Source organism: Macrotis lagotis, chromosome X (genome assembly GCF_037893015.1).
Source record: "Macrotis lagotis isolate mMagLag1 chromosome X, bilby.v1.9.chrom.fasta, whole genome shotgun sequence".
NCBI lineage: Eukaryota > Metazoa > Chordata > Mammalia > Peramelemorphia > Peramelidae > Macrotis > Macrotis lagotis.
Window position 1 is genome coordinate 92,747,413 of NC_133666.1, and position 25,126 is coordinate 92,772,538.

At 38.6% G+C, this 25,126-nt stretch overlaps 1 protein-coding gene across 1 annotated transcript in view; it reads right to left on the reverse strand.

Moving 5' to 3' along the window:
- Positions 1 to 4,266: 4,266 nt before the first annotated feature.
- LOC141498764 (tyrosine-protein kinase Fes/Fps-like) overlaps positions 4,267 to 25,126 on the reverse strand; it is a 45,318-nt gene continuing 24,458 nt past the window's right edge. Inside the window, 13 exon segments of the mRNA XM_074201889.1 lie at positions 4,267 to 4,819; positions 5,584 to 5,706; positions 6,184 to 6,341; positions 6,492 to 6,615; positions 7,706 to 7,800; positions 8,380 to 8,498; positions 10,275 to 10,328; positions 10,639 to 10,761; positions 11,287 to 11,496; positions 12,669 to 12,752; positions 12,927 to 13,093; positions 13,096 to 13,112; positions 13,227 to 13,300. Coding sequence (XP_074057990.1) covers positions 4,677 to 4,819; positions 5,584 to 5,706; positions 6,184 to 6,341; positions 6,492 to 6,615; positions 7,706 to 7,800; positions 8,380 to 8,498; positions 10,275 to 10,328; positions 10,639 to 10,761; positions 11,287 to 11,496; positions 12,669 to 12,752; positions 12,927 to 13,093; positions 13,096 to 13,112; positions 13,227 to 13,300 — 1,491 coding nt within the window. The 3' untranslated portion in view covers positions 4,267 to 4,676.

The window sequence follows — 25,126 nt, forward strand, 5'->3', positions numbered from 1 at the left end:
CCGGGCCCGCCCCCGGGCCCCGCGCGCCGGCACCTTACCGCGCCGGCACCTTACCGCGCCGGGGCTCCGGCCTCCTGCTCGGCGCCTCTCCGGGCCCCGGGCCGGCCCGCTCCGCCGCCTCTCACAACCCAGCCCCGGCCCAGCGGCCTCCGTCCGGGCAGGGAGGAAGCAGGGGCGGGGGAGCGCCGCCTCCGCCGGCCTCCGGAGCCGCCAGGCCGGGGCAGGGAGCTGCGTGCGGGGCGGGGACAGCGCGGCCGCCCCCCGCCCCCAGGCCCGGCCCGCCCGCCGCTGCCCCGCCCCGCCCCGCCGGGGCGCCTGCCCTCAGGAGGCTCGCGCTGAGCGGCCCCGGCGCCCCCTCTTACCCTCCCCGGGCCCACTGGTCTGAAGCCCGCCTCTGGCCCCCTTACTTCGCCACGGCCCCCCGAGCCCGCTGCAGAGGAGGCTCAGGAGGACTGTGACGACCGCCGGGCGATAGGACTTGTGGGGCCCGGGTCAAATCCCTGCCCCACTGCCCGCTGAGGCCTGACATCCAGAGAGGCCTTCCGTCCCCCAAACTTCGGAGTCCAATTAACATGCAAATAAAATACGGCACAATCGCTCATTAATTATATTGTTTGTTTGTTATGTGGAGCGTGTTTGTGTTGGTTAAACTAATCCCTCCAGCTGAGCTGGAAATTTCTTGAGAGCAGGATCAGCTCAGTCTTCCCTTGTAAATCCGATAGAATTTAGGACAATGCCGAGGATATGGCAGTCAATAAATAATCCTTAATTGCCGGACTCCTCTGGGAAGGAGAATACTTTTAACCTATCAGTCACTAGCATCTTGGCAGAGATACATTTTCTATTCTTTTATGAGATCAAGGATTTAAGCAGCTGTGGGAGGGTGGGATGATAGTTTCCAAAGGGAAATAAGATAGGGCTGCAAAATGGAAACTGTTTCACTGCTAGTTCTCCCAGCACTCATTTTTCTGTTGTATCACACTCTCCCTCTCTTGTCAGAACTACTCCTTGGGCCATCTTCTCTTCTTTCTTTACACTCTGCTTTATTGCTCTCACTCGCTCCAAGATTGTAGTTCTATTCCATAAATTCCTAACTCTGGGCATCTAGCTCTAATTCCTTTTCTGACCTTGCATCACCAGCTCCAAATCTCTACCACAGATCTCAATTTCAGTGAGTCAAAAAATGGAACTCATTGGGTCGTCTCCCTCTTCCCCTTTCCTCATCCTTCCTCTATAGCCTTTCTCATTTCTTTTCTTTTTTTAAGGTTTTTGCAAGGCAAATTGGGTTAAGTGGCTTGCCCAAGGCCACACAGCTAGGTCTTTAAGTGTCTGAGACCGAATTTGAACCCAGGTACTCCTGACTCCAAGGCCGGTGTTTTATCCACTACGCCACCTAGCTGCCCCTCCTCATTTCTCTTAATGTCACCTCTAGGCTTCCAGTCACTTGGGTTCACAGCCCTGGATTTTTCTTTCTCCTTCAAACCCTATGTATCCATTCAGTTACCAAAATGAAATAAAATCTTGCATCCGTTTCATTCACTCTACGAATCTAGTTCAGGCTCTCATGATTTTGCACCCCTCTAGATGACTTCCTTGTTTCCATTTTCTCTCCTTTCTGATTCATTCTCAAGTTTCCGAATTAATATTCCTAGAACACATTTCTGTACATATTATCCTCTTCCTCTCTCTAAAAAAACCCTAAATGACTTTCCATTGCCACCAGGATGTGAATTTCTCAGACTGGCATTTAAAGGTTTATATAATCTGGTTTCCATATACCTTATCAATTTTATTTCATATTAAATTCCTTTAACTACTCTTTTTTGGTAATTAAATCTAACTCTTCTCTGAAAAAAAAAAAAAAACCCCAAACCTAAACAAACCAAAAAACGCCATTTTTTATCTCTGTGCCTTTGCTTTGCATAAATGGCTTTTGATATCTGAAATGGACTTCCATCTCTTCTCCTCATTGTAGAAGCTCTGACTGTCTTCAAAATGTACCTGAGACTCTTGTTCCTCTACAATTGTAGTTTTGGGGCTTTCTTGTTCACCTGAAATTATTTGTATGTATTTTACATTTACTTCCCTGGTTAAGTGTTGACTCCTACCAGTAGAATATAAACCCCTTGAGGGCAGGATTTAATTTCTGTCTCTGTATTCCTTAGTAGTTGGTGTTTAATAAATTTTTGTTTAACCAAAAAAGAAAAATTTCACAATTTTGGCTTTCTGTGTGTGTGTGTGTGTGTGTGTGTGTGTGTGTGTGTGTGTGTCTCTGTGTGTGTGTGTGTCTTGGTGCAGTGAGGGAGGGAGGTGTTATTACAGCCTTTGGATTCTGCTGCTAGTGTACCAAATATAGAATAAAGTGAGATACTTAGTAAACGGTATTCAATGATGATGAAATAAAAGGGCAATTGAGGTTAGACTTGCTCAGAGGATTAGCATTATAGAGCTGAAAGGGACCTTGGAAATCATCTAGTCTAGCCCCATCTAGTGGAAGGACCCTTGCATTTGGAATTAAAAGACCTGGATTTCACATTTGTCTCTGCACTTTAGAACTAGAATGTCTTTTGGTATATCACTTTACCTCTCCAGGTGATAGTTTCCTCTTCTGTAAAATGAGGGGGTTGGATTAGATATACATTAAGGTCCCAATCAGTTCTAAATCTTAAGGATCTACATGATTCTCTGCATTCTGCCTAAATCTCTGCAACCAAATTCAAAGTCCTGCAATCACTCTCAATGTTTTGGAGTCATTCCCAGGACTCAGCTTCCACCTTTTCTTACTCAAGATGTTGAAGGTTTGGTCTGACAGAACCAGGCCCAGCATACTACCTACTGAGCCACCTAGCTGCCCATCATAATATTAAAAAGAAACTAAACCCAAGCTTTGGGGCTTGGAACTATCTTTTCAGATGGATAGTTTTGCTCCAGAAGTCAGAACTTAGAAGCAACGAGGAAGAAGATTTTGGCTCAATATAAGGGAGAAATTTCTAAAAATTAGAGTTGTTAAAAAATCAATCAGCCTACTTCACTAAATGAAAGTGCTCAGTCAAGGGTTTGCTTTGAGAGTATATACACTAAAATTGGAATTGGAGATTAGCAAGAAAGATATATACATTCATAAGTTATATCAGATATATTTTTAAAATGTCTACCATTTGACCCAGAGATCCCACATTAGGGATATATACCCAAGTAGTCCATTTATGAAAACAAAGCTCCAAAATAAACCAAAAATACTTATAGGAATACTTTTTTTTTGGTAGCAAAGAATTGGAAACAAAGTAAATGCTATTGATTAGGGGGAGCTTGACCAACCCATGGCATATGAATAGAATGGAGTATTACTATGCTGTAAGAATGATAAATATGATGAATCCAAAAAATCATGGAGAGACAACTGGTGCAAAGTAAGATGAGCATAACCAAGGGATCAATATACATAATGACTACAACAATATAAATGGAAAGGAAAATCACATAGCCATCAAAAAATGGATCTTTCACAAATTACTCAGAATAAAGTCTTTAAAAAAAAAAGATATGAGGGGGCAGCTAGGTGGTGCAGTAGATAGAGCACCAGCCCTGGAGTCAAGAGTATCTGAGTTCAAATTTGACCTCAGACACTTAATAATTACCTGGCTGTGTGGCCTTGGGCTCCCCATGTAACCCCATTGCCTTGCAAAAACCTTAAAAAAAAAGATATGAAAAGATACCTTTCCCACTCTTTTGCAGAGGTGGGAGGTCCAAAAGTATGGATCATTATGTAAAGTTTCGCAGTAGTTTTTCTCAACATGTTGATCAGTTTTGCTGGTTGGTTTTTTCCACTTCCTCCTTTTCATTAAAAAAAAAAATCTTTTGTTATTTGAGATGACTTTCTAGGAGGGGGAGGAAGGATAATACTGGGGAAATTTAGGCAATTTAGTAACAAAAGAGCGATAAAATATTTTTGTCATAATACAAAGAAAGTTCTCAGAGATACTTGCTAGTACAGTATATACAATGGATTCTTGCACTGGGTAAGAGACTAGACTATATGACTTCTAAGGTCCTTTCCACTTCTAAGACTCTATATAACTTTCCAGGCAGGCAAATTTCTTTTGTTCTCTAGTGTCTTTTGTTCAGATCAGGCTGCCTGCCAAATGGGCCCTAGCCTCAGGGCTCTGCCATCTCTCCTTTGTTCTCAGTGATTTGTAAATGAGGTCTGATGACTCCCACAGGATTCAGGGCCCCCTCCACTCCCACCCCACCTCAACATCCCCCACATGTATCTCAGAGTCCCTAAAACACATTTTTTTCCACTGTTATAAGTACTAGAAAATCTAGCCTCTCCAAATAAGCTGCATCCAAAGTATCCAGAATAAGGATAAGTAGCTTTATTATTTCTCACAGAAGGAAGCAGCTTGTACCCTAGAAGCACATTAGGGTACAGAACAGAACCAGTACAGAAACATGTCCCTGCACTGATTTTGGCAGTGTGAACTATGGGCCTAGGGGGAATACTTGGCTCCAACCAGAGAGATTGAGGGCTCCTGCTGGTACCTACCAGGCTGGTACCTGTCCAGCCCTGGGGCTTTGAAAAAGCTGAGGCTAGGGAGAAGGCATGTTCTCCCAATCAGAATAACTCCTTGGGGGTAGGGGTGGAGAGGCAGAAACTGGGGTCCCTGTTCTTGGTATCACCTATGCCGTTTTCGGATCCCCTCTAGTTCCTGGTGAATGACACTGAAGCTGGGTCTCTGGCCTGGATCATAGGCCCAGCACTGCTCCATCAACCGGAACACAGCATCAGGACACAGGTCTGGGCAGGGCAGGCGCCTACCTGGGGAGTAATATGATGAACAAGAGAATGAGAAAATAGGAGGAGTCCAATAACAATCAGTGGTCATTTATCTTTTCCAGGATCTCTTATTTCCTAATATAATTCTTACCATCTTGAGATAAATTAGATCAGAATTTCTTAATTTTCATGTGTATTATGAATCTCTTTGGCACTCTGGGGAGGCTTCTATTATTTTTCAGAATAATGCTTTTAAATGCATAAAATGACCTCTATAAAGTACTTTCAAATGCTTAAGAATTAAATAAATGCTGGCTATTATGAAATGTATAAAATAAAATTTATAGTATTACAGCAGAAATCAATTAAATAAAGATGTAATTTTTTTTTATCCAATTTCATGTATCTCTTTGAAATCTGTTCATGAACCTTATAGACCCAAAGTTAAAAAATTTCTGGCTGAGACAATTGCTAAATTTCCTTCTAGTCCTACATTTTTTGAAATTTTTGCTGAAGTGAAGAGTCTTAGGGATCAATAAGAATCCAGTTGTCAACAAGACCTGAATTCAAATGCTGCCTCAGACACTAGTTATATGACAGTGGGAAGTCACTTAACTATTCTTAGCCTCATTTTCCTCATCTGTAAAAGTAAGGATAATAAGGAGTTTTTATGAGAACTGAATGAGACAAAAACATATAGTGATATAAATAAAAATTAGCTATTGAGGAAGAAAAGTGGATATTCAACTTCCCTGATGAAGTTGGAACTTATAGCTTATCAGAGGGAAGTTAGTCACCCTTCTTACCCTTTTCTACAAGCTCCTGAGTTTGCTGGTTGCTGAGGTTGGAGTAGGGAGATGCCCCCAGGCTGAAGGTCTCCCAAAGCAAGATTCCAAAGCTCCATACATCACTCTCAGAGGAATAGCGCCCTGTGAGGAGAACCAAATTGGGAGGAAAGAGAAGCCAGTGAGCTGGTTCTTGGTCTTCTGATCAAAGTAAAGGGACAAGAAAAAAGGAGTGCCAGCTTCCTTGGTGACACCCTCTAGACTCTGGCTGGGAGCATGGCATCGACCTGGGTGTAGCAGACGATAGATTAGACTGGGCTAAGTTAATTGTAGAAGGGGAAGAGGCGCACGCGCGCACGTGTGTGTGTGTGTGTGTGTGTGTGTGTGTGTGTGTGTGTGTGTGTGTGTTTGTGTGTGTGTTTGTGTCTATAAGAAGTTGGGTGAATGGATGAAAGCAGGAATGCTGGAAATAAACTCCAACCCAACTACATGGTACAAGGTAGGTAGAGAGCCACTTTCAGGTTCAGATGTCACCCCCATAAAGAGGATACCCTGCATTGACCTAGGTTAGGGACCAGGGGCCAGGTAGGGCTAGTGTGATTTGAGAAAAAGAGTTGGTACCATAGTTAAGAGCTTCAGGTGCTGTCCATTTGACAGGGACCTGTCTGAGACCCCCTGAAGCTGCATAGATTCCATCTGCCCCTTCTCTAGACATTCCAAAACCACTGATCTTTAGCACATTCTTCTCTGTTACCAAGCAATTCCAAGCAGCCAAGTCCCTGGGGAAGGCAGTAGCAAAAAAATTAAGTCCATAATACCTCCAACCCAAGGTCAATCCTGATGACCCCAGCCCCTCAACCTCAGCAAAGGGTCAGGGTTTCATCCACCATCATCTTGACTGAAGGGCATCACGTTCTGTGAGCACTCACCGATGGATACAGTGCTTGCTCTCCAAGTATTCCATGCCAGCAGCTGCATCACCCACCATCTGCAACAGCAACTTAACCCGCAGCCAGGCACCCTCTGTCCGAAGAAAGGTCAGGAAGTCCCCACCTGAGGAAGGAATGAAGGGAACACAAAGGATTGGAGAATCTTGGACATTATTTAATTACCAAGTATTGGAGAATCTTGGACATTATTTCATTACCAAGTATTGGAAAAAAATCACCAGGACCAGTCAGAAGACCTGGTTTCAAGTTATGCATTTGACACCTCTTATCAAATGAGATAATTTATGCAAAGTGCTTCTAAAAGTGCAATATCAATCAATCAATATTTATTAAGCACACACTATGTGCTACAGCTCCCTCCTGAATCACTGCCTAGTTGCTGCATAGGGGTTTGCATAACTCAATGAAACTATGAGCTAGGTCAAGCAGGTGGTACAGGTCATAGTAGAGAGTTCTGACAAAATGATCCACTGGAGAAGGGAATGGCAAATCCCTCCAGGATCTCTGCCAAGGAAAACCCCATGGACAGAAAGTTCTGGTATGTATGGCCCATGGAGTCACAATGAGACAGACATCATTGAACCACAACAAAAATTTGCTCATTTCAGGGTTAGAGAAATATGGATTATAATTGTTGTTGTTGTTGTTATAATCCTAAGTGACTATTGGCAAGTCTAGATAATGTTGTGGATGGAGTTCTGGGCCTGGAATCAAGAAGACCTGGGTTTGAAATCTAGTTTTGGATACTTAACTGTGGCCTGAATAAGTCACTTAATCTCTGTTTGTCTTATGGAGCATAATGGGAATAATAATAGAATTACCTCCCAGGGCTTTTGTGAGGATCAAATGAATTAATAATTGTAAAGCGCTGGCTATGGTAGGTGTTACATGAATATTAGCTATTGTTATTTTTTATTAACTCAGTTTCCTCATCTGTAAGGTGGAGATAATAATTCTTGTTCTAGGCTACTGTGAGGAAAGCACTTTCTAAACAATGAGGTGCTGTATAATTATCTTACAATGATTATTAGTTTTCTTCAATACTTCTCATATGTTTTAAGCCTTCAACAATGTAACTGGAAACTCCTAAGGAACTAGAAGTCTTGGAAGTGAAGAAGTTGGCTGGGTACTTTTGACACTGCCACAGGAAGCTGCTTTGACTAGACTATCTTCTCTAACTTGGAGACACTCACCTTGCACCAGCTCCATGACAATGTAGATAGGTTGTTTCTGGGTACAGACACCAATGAGTCGAACAATGTTGGGATGACTGTATTGCTTCAAGATTCTGTGAGAGAATCACCAGGGAAGGGGATTAGGGCCAGATTCAGAACCTTACTTTAATATAACACAATCTATGTTCTCTCTTCCTCAACTGAAGGAAGGCAGACAGTATATTTAGGTAAGTCGAGAAGACAGGAGGCAAAGCAGGCAGCTACCTAGGCCCAATATAAAGGGGACTTCTAGGGATCTTTTTTAATGTTACTTCTATAAATGTATATATATTGTTAATGAACTCTGCTCTCAGTGGCATGGAAGGATATATTTTGTTTTATCAAGTCAAAGATATTATAGAGAAGATTTCAAATCTATAACAAACAATAAGTATTGGTAATGAATAAAGGATTTAATTTTCACATGCTGAGGAATACAATTTTCAAAATTTATTGGGTGATTCAACTGTCTTTTCTAGGCCCTGCTAGGATCTTCTTGTGACATGAGCCATGAAGGACTATGTCTTGCCTAAACTTCATATCTTTCCCCGGGTGCTTGACATAAGTAAACTGAATAGGAACCAGTCAACTAGAAAATGAACTAGGGCAGTCTAGGAGCTGGATGAAGAATTTATACTACTACTACTTCTCACCTGGCTTCTTGCAGAAATTTGGCTTTGAGATCTGGTGGGAGAATTTCTCGACAGGTCTTTACTGCCACCAGAGTGTTGTCAGCCCACAGACGGCCGCTGAACACCTCTCCAAAGTTCCCCTGGAAAAAAACTTAGATTCAAAGCAGAGTCCTCACCATTCAATCATCTTGTTTTCATCCTTCCCAATTACCCTTTTCCCTGGAACCTCAGCATTATATCAGTCAATCCATCTTTCTTTTGCAAACTCTCTCTCCAGAGAATGGAGCAAATCCAATGTCTCTCTTTTTTTTTTAAGTTTTTTTTTTCAAGGCAAAAAAATGGGGTTAAGTGACTTGCCCAAGGCCACACAGCTAGGCAATTACTGAGACCAGATTTGAACCCAGGTACTCCTGACTCCAGGGCCAGTGCTTTATCCACTGCGCTACCTAGCCACCAATGTCTCTTAAGGAGTTTAAATTAAGTTGAGGAATCAACTCAAGTACATATATAATAAGAAAATAAGCTCCAGTTTCCTAAGCTAATTGAGAGAAATGACATAGATAACCTTCTGTTTGGATTTGAAATGCCTTTATGTTTTTAGCAGATTTATCCTCCTAAATATGTTTCTGAGCCATTGTTAAAAACTACATACCCTGTTACCATACCTATCAGGCTGGCTAGTATGACAGAAAAGGAAAACTACAAACACTGAAAGGTATGTGGGAAAATAAGGAAACTAATGCACTCTAGTCGGGGTTGTACACTAGTCCAATCATTCTGGAGAACAATTTGGAACTATGTTCAAAGGGCTATAGAACTCTGCATACTCTTTGACCAGCAACCCTAGCTCTGCTTCCCAAAGAGACCAAAGATAAAGGAATAGGATCCATATGTATGTAAAAAAACATATTTATAGCACCTCTTTTTGTGGTGCTAAAGACTTGGGAATTAAGGAGATGTCCATCAACTGGAGCATGGCTGAATATGTTATGATATAGATTGTTATGGAATACTATTAGGCTATAAAAAATGACAAGAATTTCAGAAAACCTGGAAAGACTTATATAAACTGATGTAAAGTGAAGTGAACAGAACCAACACAACATTTTACAAAGTAAGAGCAATATTATAATGATTATCAGCTGTAAAAAACATAGATATTCTGATCAATATAATGATCTAATTCAATTACAAAGGACTCATTATGAAAAATGCTATCCACCTTCAGTGAGAGAATGGATAACTCTAAGTGTGGACTGAATCATATATTTTTTCACTCTATTTTTCTTTGCAACATGGCTAGTATAGAAAAAAAATTATATTTTGCATAATTTCACATGTACAAGGGATATCATATTGCTTGCTTCCTTAATGTGTGGGGAAGGAAGGAGAGAATTTGGAACTCTAAATTTAAAAAGAGAATATTAAAAAGCTCAAAAAAATTATAAACTTAAAAAAACCCAACCTATACACCCTGAAATTATACTAACCAACATTGACAAGTTTAATCTCCTTAGGACTCAGTCCCAATTGTAAAATAAGGAACTTGGCCTAGAGGGATTCTGAGTTCCTTTCAAATTCTCATATTAGGTTCCTCCAAATACAAATATAAGTGAATGTCATGGAGAAGTCATCTTTAAAGTGATCTGCTAGCCAGATAATAATTGGGGGTTGCCAGTGTCTAAAATGTATGCAATTACTTGGTTCAAACTAAAATTTAGTGACCAATTTGTAATCAAATAAAGCTTTGTATCTTAATAGGAGAAAATTAGGAAATAAGAGGGAGGCTATTTCATGTATATAGCTTAGGAGTTGAAAAAGGGGAGGTGAGGGTTGGGGTTAGGGAGGGGGAAATCAGTGGGGAGGCATGAGTGATTCAGACAGAGGATTCAAGCCAGCATAGCACTGACACTTACCCGTCCAATTCTTTCACCCAGCACTAGATCTTCATGGTTTAGGACCCATTTATCCTGGAGAAGTAGATTTGGAAAAACTGAGCTAATGTTACATAGAAAGGTTGTTGGACTATTTTCATGAGGTTTGGGCAGGCCAGGTCTACTGGAAAGGTTCTTTCCTACTTTGTGAGCTAAGTCCCCTTTAAAAATCTTTGCTTTTCTCCTTCCCTCCTCTGCCCTCCAGATTCTAGGACAAATATCTCTTGGATAAAGTATTAGATGCAAAAGGATGGGGGGGATGCAAAAGCCATTAGGGTGGGGACAGATGGACCAGTTTACCAAAGGATGAGGGAGGAAATCTAGAGGCACAGCTTGGGAAAATTACCTTTGGGACTGCCTTCTTCAGACTGATACCACTTTTTTTGGTGAGGGGCTCCTGGGAGTGGAGGAAGTGGTCAATAAGCAAGGGGATGCTAGGGAATCCATCCCATTCTAGCTGGTATAGGTTCTGTAAAGGGGATAAGAGCAAGAAATCAGCATACCTGAATTTGGGCTGGCCAGGCCTTTGTGAACAGCCTTGCACTGGAAAAAGGGACTGTGGTCTTCCTGGCTTAGTTGCTAAGGCATACTTTTGTAAGAAACAGATCAGATCCTATTCATATCAGTTGTCATATCCAGTCATACCATTCACATACTAATATGGTTTCCTCTCTGAATTTCTCTAGATGGAGATTCAGCATAGTTTAATAAAAAGAATAATGGATTAGAGTAGGAAGCCTTGGTTCTAAATCAATTTTGTCACTAACTAGACATATGATGTTAGATAGTCATTTAATCTTAGTCTTGGTTTCCCTATGTGTAAATTGAATAGGCTAAGTTGGATCATCTCTTAGATTTCTTATAACCTTAGAATTCTTATAGCCCCAATATTCCTCATCTATCCCTGCTCGGTATTTTTCTGACCCAAAGGGTTTGCCTGTAAAAGGGATAATGGATACAATAGTCCCATAATGCCCCTCCTCCCCAAACTCACATCTGAAGATTGGATGATGAAATGCCGAGGTTGCCCATCCCACAGGACAGATAGCACGTATTCCTGTTTTCCCTGGCTCTCTCGCACGAGAAAATCCCCAGAATTCACTAGTAACTCCTGCACCTCTGTTCGTGGGATAGCGCCATGATACCACACCTGGTCCTGTAGAGGCTTCTGTATATTTGGGATGAGCTGTAGTGGTGGAGGGAGCTGAGGGTAGAGGGGAAAACCCCAGATAAACATATGGAACTTCCCACTACCTCCTCCTTGATTCAGACTCATAATTTTTCCTTAGACTATTGTAATAACCTCCTATCTCCCCAACTCCAGTTTTTCACCCTTTAGTTTATTTCACACATGTTGCCAAAAGAACAGCTTGGATTATATAACTCTTACCTTCCCCTACCCTTCATGTCCCCCTCCCAATGCCCTTCAATAGAGCCCTACTTCCTTCCAAATTAAGTACAAACTTCTCAGTTTGACATTCAGAGTCCTTTACCATATGGCACTTTTATCTCTAGTCTTATCTCTCACTACCATAGCAAATGTTCCCTTTGCTTTAGCCAAAGCAGACTACCTGCTGTTCCCTGAACATGTTCCACACCTCTTCCACATCCATACCCTTATTCGTTCTATTCCCTCCACTTAGAATGCTCCTTCCCCTACCCCCATCCCTCCTGTCAAAATTCTACCAATTCTTTGTTTGCAAAGAAGAATTTGGTGAGGGGGTGAAGTGTTAAGGGGAAATAATGGTGGTGTAAAAACTAAAGGCAGTAATAACTTTTTAAAAATTCTACTTATCCTTTAAGGTCCACACTGGATGCCAGCTTCTTAATCTTCTACTATTCTCCCAATCATATATGATTTACTTCTGTTCAAAAACCCTGAAAAACTTCTCTTATGGCTCTTAGTAAAATACTGTATTGGGTTATAGTTATTTATGGATGTGTCCCCAATTGTAAGTACTCAAGGGCATGGAACACATCCAACTCATCTTTGATAACCCATATTGCCTACCACTGCATATGTTAGACTCAATAAATGTTTGTTCAATTGAGCCACATTCTTAATGTAAGGGGCTAATGTATAATCAAAGTCAAGGTCTGGATGGAGCTATTGAGGTCATAGTCAAGATTGGGGGTGGGGAGCTGTGGAGTAGGAGATTGGTGGTGAACACTGTGGCTTTGAAATCATAGGGGATATGTGACTAACCCAGCATAGGAACAGCTGCTCCCAAGGACAGCACTTTTTCCCCATAAGTGAAGGCCCAGACCACCCTGTCTGACAGGACATGAAAACTGATCAAGGAGAAAAGGAGGAAAACAAAGTGGGAGGAATATAGAGTGAATGGGTTTGGTACTTGAGTATCTAAACCTTCTTACTGAGAACTTAGGGCGGAAGATTCCTGAGATATGGTTCTTCAGAATTTCCAATGTGGGTGTCCTTCCACCCTCACGCTCCTGCTCCTGCGATCAAAGATAGATTTCAGGGCATGACTGAGTTTTCAGTAAAGGGGAAAAAGCATAATAAGGGTCTACTAAATGCTGAAGGAAGCAGAAATGGAGTTAGGCAGACAACATTGTCTCTGGCCAGGGCATGGTCAGGGGGTCAGAACAGTGAGGTAGGAGAAACAGACGTACTGTGGAGGAGGTGGAGTGCTGGTCATCCTGGAGCACGAGGACAGGGGGTGGCTCCCCAGGACCCAGTTGCTCCAACTTGCTCTGCAGCAGGTCCTGCTGGGCCTTCAGTTTGGCTTGGCTGCAAAGGGATACCTGGAAGTCCTGGAGTGCCTCCTGTAGAGCCTGGCCTTCCCTAGGAGCTGTACTCTGTTGGATGGACCAGATGGCCAGATAGAGAAGATCACCCCATCCTATTCTTTTTCCTCTTTTCTTCACAAACTATCATCTATCCAGACCCTCGGATTGCTCCTTTGGTCTCACCTTTCCCTTGGGTGAATGCTTTCTTCTTCCCTCTGAATCTCCCTCTGCATCTGGGTGACAATCAGATCGAAGAGCTCAATTTAACTCTTTATCCCAATAACTTTTCATCAACTACTTTGCTTTCAAAATTCAACTAATTTTGTTTGCTTGTGGAAAAGTTTTATCACTTTCCTTCATTATAATTCCTTTATTATGCCTCTGACTTACCAAAACAAAATATCCCTACCTAACCATGACATGACTTGAGTTTTCTCCATTACTTCTTCATGATGCCCCTCCTATCTAACTGACCACTTCTGTCTTTGCTGAATCCTCATCCACCCAGAAGATTCTGTCCCAAGCCCTCTTCTCTTCTTCATCTATCCTATTATCTCATCAGATCCCATGGATTTCATTATCATCTTTATGCTGATGATTCTTAAATCTTCCTACCCAGCTCTAACTTCCCTGTTTTCCTCTAATTTTGCATCTTCATTTGGCTTTTCAGATACCTCAAACTGAAAGTCCAGTAGACATCTTAAAGTAAATTTCCCTCAAACCAAACATTTTCCCCCTAAACCATCTTGACCCACAACCTTCACTATTACTGTGGACGGCAGTCATCCCTCTAAGCAACCCCCATCCCCAAATTTAATTTGTTGCCAGGTCTATTTATTTCACTTTTGCATTATTTCTTGAATATATTTCCTTCTGTCCTCAGACATTGTCACCACTTTAGTGCAGACCCTCATCGTTTCAAAACTGGGCAATTGCAGTAATTTAATGGTGGGTCTGCCTGCCTCTAACTCATCCTGCTAAAGTGATTTTTTTAAAGTACAGGTTTGGGGTGGCTAGGTGGCGTAGTGGATAAAGCACTGGCCCTGGAGTCAGGAATACCTGGGTTCAAATCGGGTCTCAGACACTTAATAATTACCGAGCTGTGTGGCATTGGGCAAGCCACTTAACCCCATTTACCTTACAAAAAACCTAAAAAAATAAAAATAAAAAATAAAGTACAGGTTTGATCATCTTTCTCTCTTTCTTGCTCTCTCCACCCTCCCCAACCCTTTCTCATGCACGTGCATACACAGTTCCCTATTGTTTTTTCAGGTTCAAATACAAAATTCTCTGTTTGACATTCAAAGCCCTTTACAATGTAGCCCTCTTCTGCTTTTCCAGTCTTCTTGTGTATTAATACCCAACATATACTCTTCGATTCAATGACAGTAACCTCCTGGCTATCCTACAAATAAGACATTTAATCTTCTGGCTCTTGACATTTATTATGACTGTCCCCTATGCATGTAACATTCCACTTACTGTCTTCACTGACTTTCTTTATATCCCACCTAAAAATCTCACTTGTAAAGGAAGTCCTTCCCAACATCTTAATTCTAGTGAACTCCTCTTATTTACTTCATTTTTATCTTGTATATAACTTCTATACATATTTATTTATTTGTTGTTTTGCCCATTAGATTTTGAGCTCCCTGTGAACAGAGTCTGTCTTCTGCCTCCAGTGTTTAGCATAGTGCCTGGTACAAGGATAGGCAATTAATATTTTTTGTCTGATTGATCATATGGCATAATATTCCCAGCACCACTTTTTCTGTCACAAAGGTACTCTGAAACAAAATGGGTGTCATGGATTGGGAAATGACTAAAAAAAACTGAGGTATATAAATGTAATGAAATACTATTGTAACATTACAATTTACAAATTGAAGGACCTTGAAAGACCATGAATGATTTGATGCAAAAGGAAGTAACCATTATAAATGATAATTCCTGGAAAGCAAGAGAAAACATTCCTTTTTAAAGAAAGATTTTATTTATTTTGAATTTTACAATTTTTCCCCCAATCTTGCTTCCCCTCTCTGCCACAGAAGTCAGTCTGTTAGTCTTTACATTGTTTCCGTGGTATAAATTGATCTAAGTTGAATGTAATGAGAGAGAAATCATACCCTTAAGGAAGAAAAATAAAGTATAAGAGATAGAAAAATTACAGAATAAGATAATGGCTTTTTTTTAATAAATTGAAGGTAATACTCTTTGATCTTTGTTCAAACTCCACAATTCATTCTCTGGGTACAGATGGTATTCTTCATTGCAGATACCCCAAAATTGAGTCTGATTGTTACACTGATGGAATGAACAAGTCCATCAATGTTGATCCTCACCCTCATGTTGCTGTTAGGGTGTACAATGTTCTTCTAGTTCTGCTCATGTTGCTCAGCATGAGTTCATGCAAATACTTTCAAGCTTCCCTGAATTCCCATCGCTCCTAGTTTCTAACAACACAATAGTGCTCCATCACATACATATACCACAGTTTATTAAACCATTCCCTATTTGAAAGGCATTCACTTAATTTCCAATTATTTGCCACAACAAACAGGGTAGCTATGAATATTTTTGTACAAATGATGTTTTTACCCTTTTTCATCATCTCTTCAGGTTATAGACCCAGTAGTGTTATTGCTGGATCAAAGGGTATGCACATTTTTGTTGTCTTTTGGCCATTTTTCTAGATTGCTCTCCAGAAAGGTTGGATGAGTTCAAAGCTCCACCAAAAATGTAATAATTGATTTTCCACATCCCTTCCAATATTGATCATTGCCCTTTCTGGTCATATTGGCCAGTGTGAGAGGTGTGAGGTGGTACCACAGAGATGCTTTAATTTGCATTAGAGAAAACATTCCTAAGTCATCCTGATTTAAATCAATGTCATGAACAATCTTATTTGCAGAGGAGTGATGATGAAACATGCCTTTCTTCTTTTTGGTAAAGAGATGTAATGGGTACCAGAGAATAAAGCAATGTAATAGTCATTGTACTAGTATGTTTTGCCTAAATTTCCTTTGTTAATATGGGATGCCATAGTTACTGAGTGGAGGTGGTATATTGATTGTGTAGTATTTTTTCTAAAGAATATAAAACCTTTTGTTTAAATGATGGGTCAACAATAATTATAAAATCGCTGAAGCTACTTAGTGTTTTCAGTACTTCTTGGTACACATACCACAATGGGTTAATCACACACTCCTTTTTGGATACTTTGTCTTTTCAAAACCCCTTCATTTATTGTTCCCACTTACATTTCCTCAACTAAAAGACAGTAGAACTACATGGCCTCTTGACTTCTCTTCCTGCTCAGAATCTCTATTCAAATGCTCTTCTCCCTGAGTTCACCTGCTCTCTCTTTAACTGTTGCTACTATCTTTTTTTTTGCTAAGCAATTCATCATTTTCTAAGATGCTGTCTTTCCATTCCCTTTATTCATTCTTGGCTTCAACTCTCAAATCTGCAAAGAGGCAGCATGGGCTTCTACTTAAGAGAGCTGGACCTGGAACTGAAGATCCAAGCTCACATCTTAAATTTAATAGTAGAATGATTGTGAACAAATATCTCTCAGAGCTTCAGTTAACTCTTCAATAAAATGGGAATAATATCAATATACTTACTGTTTTAAACCTTATTTAAGGTGATGCATATAAACCTTTTTGCAAGCTTTATAGATCTATATAAGTATGTTTTTCTGTTATTATTACTGATCCTAGAAAGATAGCTTCTGAATCTTTTTCTGTTTCCCAGTTGCCCAGAGTGCAGCTTGAACTTAGAATATTCAAAACTAAACTTCTCCTCTTAAACCTGAACTATTTTTGGTAGTTGTACTACAATTCAACCCAGGCTTCCATGTTTGAAATGTTATTGCCTGAATCTTTCTTTCCTGTTAACATTTTCCTGATATTCAACATGTCCCATGACCAGACGGCCATATCACAAGACTTATTACTCTTGTTCTATTCCCCATATTTCATGCTCCAGCAAGCTGGGCAAATCTCTATTTCCGGAATATACTTTATGCTGTTCCATATTTGCCCCTTTTGGTCATACTGCACTTGGAAGGTTCTTTTTTCACCAGTTTAGTCTTTTAAGTCTTTTCTGTTCATCCTTTCTACTCAAATATTACTTTTCACATTAATCTTTTCCTGAATCTTTCTCATCAGTAATACTCTTCCAGTATCGAAGGATTTGCATGAACTGATGCAGAGCGAGATGATCAGAACCAGAAAAACATTGTACAACCTATCAAACTTTATGGACTAGCTCATTCCATAAGTGCAACAATCAGGGACAATTTTGGGACATCTGCAATGGAGAATACCATCTGTATCCAGAGAAAGAATTATGGAGTTTGAACAAAGAACAACAAGTATTACCTTCAATTTAAAAAAAAAAAAACCATTGTCTTATTCTGTAATTTTGCAATCTATTATACTTTATTTTTCTTCCTTAAGGATATGATTTCTCTCTCATCACATTCAACTGAGATCAATGTATATCATGGAAACAATGTAAGGACTAACAGACTGCCTTCTGTGGAGGGTGGGGGAGAGAAGCAAAAATAGGGGAAAAATTCTGAAACTCAAAGTAAATAAAATCTTTCTTTAAAAAAATATTCTTGGGGGCAGCTAGGTGGTGCAGTGGATAAAGCACCGGCCCAGGAGTCAGGAGTATCTGGGTTCAAATCCAGTCTCAGACACTTAATGATTGCCTAGCTGTGTGACCTCAGGCAAGCCACTTAAGCCCATTTAGCCTGCAAAAACCTAAAAATTATATATATTCTTCCCACCTATACATCCCATCTAGTTTCACAAATCACTTTTGTTTTGGATCAAAATAATAATACAGCTAGATGTATTTTATGTACTTTTTTGTTTGTTATGTAGAGGGAAAGAGGAATAAGAAACAGCTTTGTTCTAATTAAACTTTATATTGGCTTTGGCTGCTGTACAATAGCAGTATTTCCCTGAAATCATGTGATTTATAGGAGACTAAGACTTAGCCCCAGTAGCTAAGTATCAGTGATGATAGAAGATGGAGTTAGTTTGGTTCTCTCACTTGGAATGTAGGATTTTCAAAAGAGAATAGGAGGAGATAAGCTGGAAAAAGTTGTGGAAATGCTTAAGATAAATGACAATAGAACTTAGGAGAAAGCAGAGAGCTTCTGATGCCTTTCAACAGTGTTGATAGTACTAAGACCTTCTTCACATGGGAAGGAAGAATTGGTCCAACTAAATTTGTGATAGCCAGTTTAGTTCTCTACATCAAGAAAGCCTCACAGCACTATGAAGGACAGAATGGAGTGGAGATAAGATCTTTGAGATGGCTGCTTCAGTTTCTTCCTTTCCCTACTGGAGTTTTATCAGTAATACTAGAGAGCAAGGGATCGATAGGTAGCAGCAACCAAACTGTCAAAATATGTGTTACTACCTGGAAATGAGAGATACAGAATTAGAAGAGTAGATAATTAGTATTACCACTGACAAAGAGAAGTCAGAATACAAGAGTAAGTTTAGGGGAAAAGAATAAGTTCACTTTTAGATATTGAATTTAAGGTGTGTGGATTGTTGAAGTTGTAGAACTGGAACACTTAAAAGACTGGTGATGTTGATCAATGTGAGAGTCATCTAGCACAAGAAGTGGTCATTGAAACTTGTAGCAAATGAGTTCTCTTGGAACAAGGGAGTACCTGAGTAGAAAAGGACAATGTAGAGAAGATGGTAGGTATCATTGAAACTATGAGAGAAATCATCGTCTGTTTGAGGTTAATGGTACTGTTTTATTTCTTTGACTCTGCATTGCACCTCCTCTCCCAAAGCAGCTAGCATATAAAACATTTTGTTGCTCAAATGTATTCATTCATCAAACACATTGCTTTAAAGCCACTCAGGGGATCTAATGTATGGAATCTAGTGGGGAGACAAGGTGGAAGAATATAAAATGTATACACTTGCAGCCTTGCTCTCCTGTTATCTATTGAGAGGATTTTGAAATTTTGTCTAAAAAGTGTTATGAATCTTTGTGCTTCTGATGTTACTTTAATACTGGCCTAGGAACAGAGCCAAAAGATCTAAAATAAACTTGGTTTGCTAGACTGAAGTCTTTACACAATTTAAACAGGGCCCCTAGTTGTTATGGACTTTTCCTTTGCCTAACAGAGATGCTCTGCTTTATTATAGGTTTAGCTTTTGTTTCTATGTTTATGTATTTGAAAACAGACATTTAAGTGTATTTCAGTTAAGAAGGGTACCTTTTGAAAGTTAAGTTGAAAATTGTTTCAATAATAAACTCTGATTCATATATCCAGTTATTTTCTCCAAGTTCTATCTAGGTCACCAAACAAATTTTAATTTATATTTCTAAGTTCAAATTGGAAAAGCCTGGATCAGGAGGGCTTTTGTACTTTTTTGGTAGTAATGCATTTATATGCATTTTCCTCTTTGTTTTTCTGTGAGTACTGATTGTTAGGGAAATGTTGACTTATGAATAGAATCAACATTCAGAGTATATATGGAGAGAATTTTTTATTTTTCCCTATGTCAGTCATTTTTTCCTAGTGAGTCCTATTAATTTTCCTCCATTCTTTCCTTCCCTTCTCTAAATATATCCTTTATCCAGCTGCCAAAATAACCTTCCTAATGCATACATTTTACCATATCACCTCCCCAGTTATTGGCTATTTGCTTACAGAATATAATATAAATAGGAGAAAATGAGGCAGCTAGGTGACTCCCCAGAGTCTAGAGGTCCTGAATTCAAATTCAGCCTCAGAGAGGCAATTTACAGGTGAGGAAATCAAAGCAATCCATACTCTTATGATAAATTGCTCTAAAATATTACTGATTAGAGAAAAGCAAATTAAAGCATCTCCAAGGTACCACCTCTCACTTCTCAGACTGGCCAATATGACCAGAAAGGACAATGATCAATTTTGGGAAGGGATTTAGGAAATTTGGGACCCTCTTGCATTTTTGGTGGAGCTGTGAACTGATCCAGCCTTTGCCGGAGAACAATTTGAAATTATGCTTAAAGGGTAATAAAAATGTGCATACCCCTTGATCCAGCAATACCACTACTGGGTTTATACCATGAAAAGATTATGAAAAGGGGTGAAAACATCACTTGTACAAAAATATTCATAGCAGCCCTGTTTGGCAAAGAATTGGAAATTGAGTGAATGTCCATCATTGGGGAATGGCTGAACAAATTGTGGTGTGTGTGTGTATATATATATATATATATATATATATATATATATATATATATATATATATATGTTATGGAACACTGCTGTTCTAGTAGGAAACCAGGAGGGATGGGAATTCAGAGAAGCCCGGAAGAATTTACATGAAATGATGATGAGTGAGATGAGCAGAACCAGAAGAACACTGTACACCCTAACAGCAACATGGGGATGACGATCAACCTTAATGGTCTTGCTCATTTCATCATTGCAACAATCAGGAACAATTTTAGGTTATCTGTGATGGAGAATACCATCTGTAACCAGAGAATGAACGGAAGATTTTAAAGAAAGAGCAAATACTATAACTTTAATTTTTTAAAAACCCCTTATCTTATTATGCAATTTTGCTATCTCTTATGTTTTGGCTTTTCCTTAAGGATATGAATTCTCTCACAATGCATTTGATTTTGGTCAGTATGTACCATGGAAATAATGTAAAGACTATCAGACTGCCTTCTGTGTGGGGGAGAGAAGCAAGATAAGGGGGGAAATTGTAAAATTTAAAAAAATTTAAAAAGTTAATTAAATTCAGCCTCAGACACTTAATTGTTACATCGCTATGTGAGCTTGGGCAAGTCTCTTAGCCCTACTCTTAGAAAAACCAAAAAAAAAGAAAAAAAATAGAATATAAATCTTTTCATCTGATCTTAAAAGCCTTATATAGGGGCAACTAGGTGACATAGATAGAGCACCAGTCTGGGAGTTAGAAGGACCTGAGTTCAAATCTACTAAGTCTTAATATACTTAATAAACTTGCTTAGGTGTGTGACCTTATGCAAGTCACTTAATCCTATTGCCTTGTAGAAAAAAATCCAAAAAAATCCCCACCTTATATAGTATAACTGCAACCTAGCTTTCTAGCTTGATTTTCCCCTCTTTTACTTAGTGTATTATACAATTCTGCTACTGAGAACATGCTCTAAAATTCAACTCCATTCACTCATGTAACTTATCCTGAGAGGCATTCCTCCCTTCTTTCTATGTACTGAAACTTTCCCTTTACTTCAAAGCCTAGATCAGATGCTACCTGCCTTTATGAAATCTTTCTAATATTCACCATCCTGAGGCAAAGTGCCAACTTCATCATATTTCTTATAGCACTCTTTTATCTAGATCATATTCTATCTACCTAATTTGGGCAGAAACCTTATCCCCTTTATTAACTTGTAAACACTTTGATGGTAGGATTTTTTATGTTTCCTATCTTTGTATCCTTGGCATCTATTACAATTCTTTATAAATACTAAATGCCCCATATATGTATATTGACTGAATAGAACAGGAAGTTGCTTAATTCAATAAAACCCACCACCTCTATTATTTAATACGTTGAAGGGAAGAAAAAGAGGGTTGAGTGAACCATAAAATTTCTGATTTAGCATTTGTATATTAGCTATCTTCTCTTTTTAATATGCTGTTTTACCAATTGAACTTCAAGGAACTTGTCAGCTGAGCTGTTGTGTGGTCTTTTTTTTTTTTTTTAACACTATAAAGCAATACTGAAATAATCTGGAGATAGAATCCTGTGGTTTTGTAGCCCTAGTTTGATTTGGAACTCATCTCTAAATGATGTTTTTATCTTTTTATAGTGATCTGTGTCTTAGCCTATCATTAGTCTTTAAGTCATTTCCCTGAGCCTCTTTCTTCCATAACCAGTATTATATCTTAGAGTTAAGGTATTGGTTATGGCTAAAATTTGAAAATGGTCGCCGTTGCATTATCTTGTGGGAAGAGAGATTGTTTTGAGGACCACAGATATAAATCTGAACTGAATTCATTTAAAATTTGTTTCTTAGGATATAAAATATTTCCTTCAAAAATCAGTTATATTTCTTCACCATTAGATAATTTAAATTTCAATGGTAACGTTTTTTAATGGTAATATATATGAGTATGTGCGTATGCACAAGCAGTATCTTTTATGTCTTGCTAATGTTTTTCGAGGATACACTTTCTGAATTTAAATTGCAGTATTTTGTTCTGATACCGATTTTTTCAAGGCTGATTAGTCCTAGTCTATAGCTGGGGCGTTGTTTTTGTTTTAAGTGCTTTCTTTACAACTCTAAAACATTTTATACTGAATGTCAGTGTTATTTTTTTCTAATGTCTCTTCTCTTGATGTACATACTTGAAGGTAATTAAAACTGTAATTCTTTCTTTCTTTAGCATCAAACAACAGTCAGCATTTTCGAGAAACCTGTTTTGCATTTGCATTGACTCCACAAGTGCAACAAATCAGTAGTTCCATGTAAATTGTTTTCCAATATCACTTACAATCTGGCATATGAACTCAGTATTGACTATAAGATGTAATTACAGTGTGCTAGATATTGTATGCATTTCAAGTACACTTATCCCAACCTCCTGCTGCAGAGAGTATAAAAGCCATCATTTCTGTTTATTTTCATTCAACAAACTTTTACTGAAATAAGTGCCCTTGCTTAAAATTTTCCCTTTCATATGCATATACTATAATATTTCTATTTATGTCCTGTATTTCTAGGGATATTTCTGGGACTAAATGTGACTTCACAGTACAGGTCCAGCCCAGGTACAGTCTTGATTATAGTGTAAAATACTTTGACACTTTAAAAGACAATGCATAAAGTAAAAATGTGTAAATGAAGTTTCTTAGGCGTATTTACCAGTCCGTTAATAATTATACTGAAAGTAGGGTTAAAAGAAGTTATTTGTATACCTGGTTTCCCCCATTCTTAATAGTTTCTTTGTGGTTATGAATTAATGGGAACAAATCTTCCCAATTATTTCCTAACTTTGCTAATTTATACTCAAGATTTCAAAACACAGTCTTTACTAAACCGAATTCCTCAATTTTATTCTATAGAGGTTTATCTTAAATATAAAGAAAAACTCTTAAAAAACAATATTACAATGATCAATTCTTTTAAAATACATACAAAATAACAAAAATACTCTTCATTTAGCTAAAGGAATGATTCTAGTTATCTAAGGGACCTATTAGTCTCAGCTATTAATCAAACCATTTGAGTTTGGTTTGTCATAAAAGGTACACAGTGTACGGTACATTTAAAAGACACCATGTGAAACTGTTGATTTTTTTAGCTATAACTTATAGGACATTTTCCTTTGTGTGGTGATAGTTTAATCTTCTTTGTAAAAAATATTTTTGTCCATATAAAGCACCTAATATGACAGATTTTCAGTCAATCAGTTATTCTTTACTAAGTCATAACCATATTGATAGTACAGTAGTAGATTCTCTAGAGAGCTGAAAAGAAAATGACATCTCTTTATGAAGCTTATTCCTGAGGCTCAAGAGTGAGACAAAACTGATATACAACATAATTAGAGATTAGGAAACAGCTCTTATGATCCATGCTTAAGTATTGTAGGTATTGGAGATTCAAAAGTGTTTTTGAGATCACTTTAAGTTAAAGAGTTGGGAAAATTCTCATGAAGCAGGTAGATGTGTGTCATGGAGGGGTTAAGTGGGATTTGGGGAGGTAAGGAAAGATATGATGGAGGGCATTCCAAACTGGAAAAATGTCATGGGCCTCCAAGGGTTTGGAGGCAAGAATGAGTGAAATATATGTTTGGAGTGTTGACCAGGAAATGAAAGGAAATGACTGGGGTTTCTCCTGCTCATCACCACTTTCTAGATTAATAATGCATATTTAGGTGAAACAGGAATGGATATATTCTGATTCTGGTCTTAGAAAATTATGTTAATATACATAACATTCCTAGAATAGTTCTTTATATCAGAGATAGGAAAAATCTTTAATGTTTATTCTAGTCTTGATCAGTTCAGATTTAAACAGTCTAATAGTAAAGGCTTATATGGAACACTCCACCCAGAAAACAGGTTTATTCTCTTAAGTAGTTAGTGTTTTGACATTTAATAAACTCATTAGTCTTTAGAATTGTTTTATAAGTCTTTTACTTTACATGTAAAACTAATAAAAATATCTCAAACGCACATTTTATCAGAAATTAACCCTTTGTTTTACCTGTTTTAACTCTCGCTTTTTACATCTATATACCAATATTTCTGTAAACTCCTTATGCTTTTAGACATTTTTCTACTTATTTCATTTCTTTTTTCTTTAGGGGTTTTTGTATTTTTTTGATTTTTTTGTTTTTGACCTAATTTAATAAGATTTGAATTGCCTCCTTTGGGAATAATCTTGTAAATTGTCTTAGCAGGGGCGGCTTGGTGGTGCAGTGGATAAAGCACTAACCTTGGAGTCAGGAGTACCTGAGTTCAACTCTGGCCTTAGACACTTAATAATTACCTAGCTGTGTGGCCTTAGGCAAGCCACTTAACCCATTTGCCTTGAAAAAAACTACAAAAAAAAAGAAGGTGGAAGAGGAAGAGGAGGGGGAGGAGGGGAGGAGGGGAGGAGGGGGAGGAGAACAACAACAAGAAGAAGATTGTCTTGGCAATGAAATTACTATGCTTTCACCCTCCAAGGGATTTGTTTTCCACATTTTTACATTAGTTAGATGATGCGTTGTATACTGCCTTTTTAGTTAAACCTAAGTTGAGTAGTTTCCAATTCACTTTGGTTTTTATGGTGATGATAATTGATCTGATAATATCTAAATAAATAAATAGAGGATCTTACTTTATATTGACCTTTTTTTGATAAATTTCATAGCTAGCTTGTAGAAAATCAAGATGTTGAGGGAAGGGCATAAGGAAAAAAAAGAAATCTTAAAAAAATGAAACTTGAGTTAGTTCCATAATATTCTATTAATATTTTGTAATGATGGAATGTCAGGCAAGTTTATGCTGTAGTTAGAAAGCGGGTAACTTATTATGACATGATATGACATTGGGGAG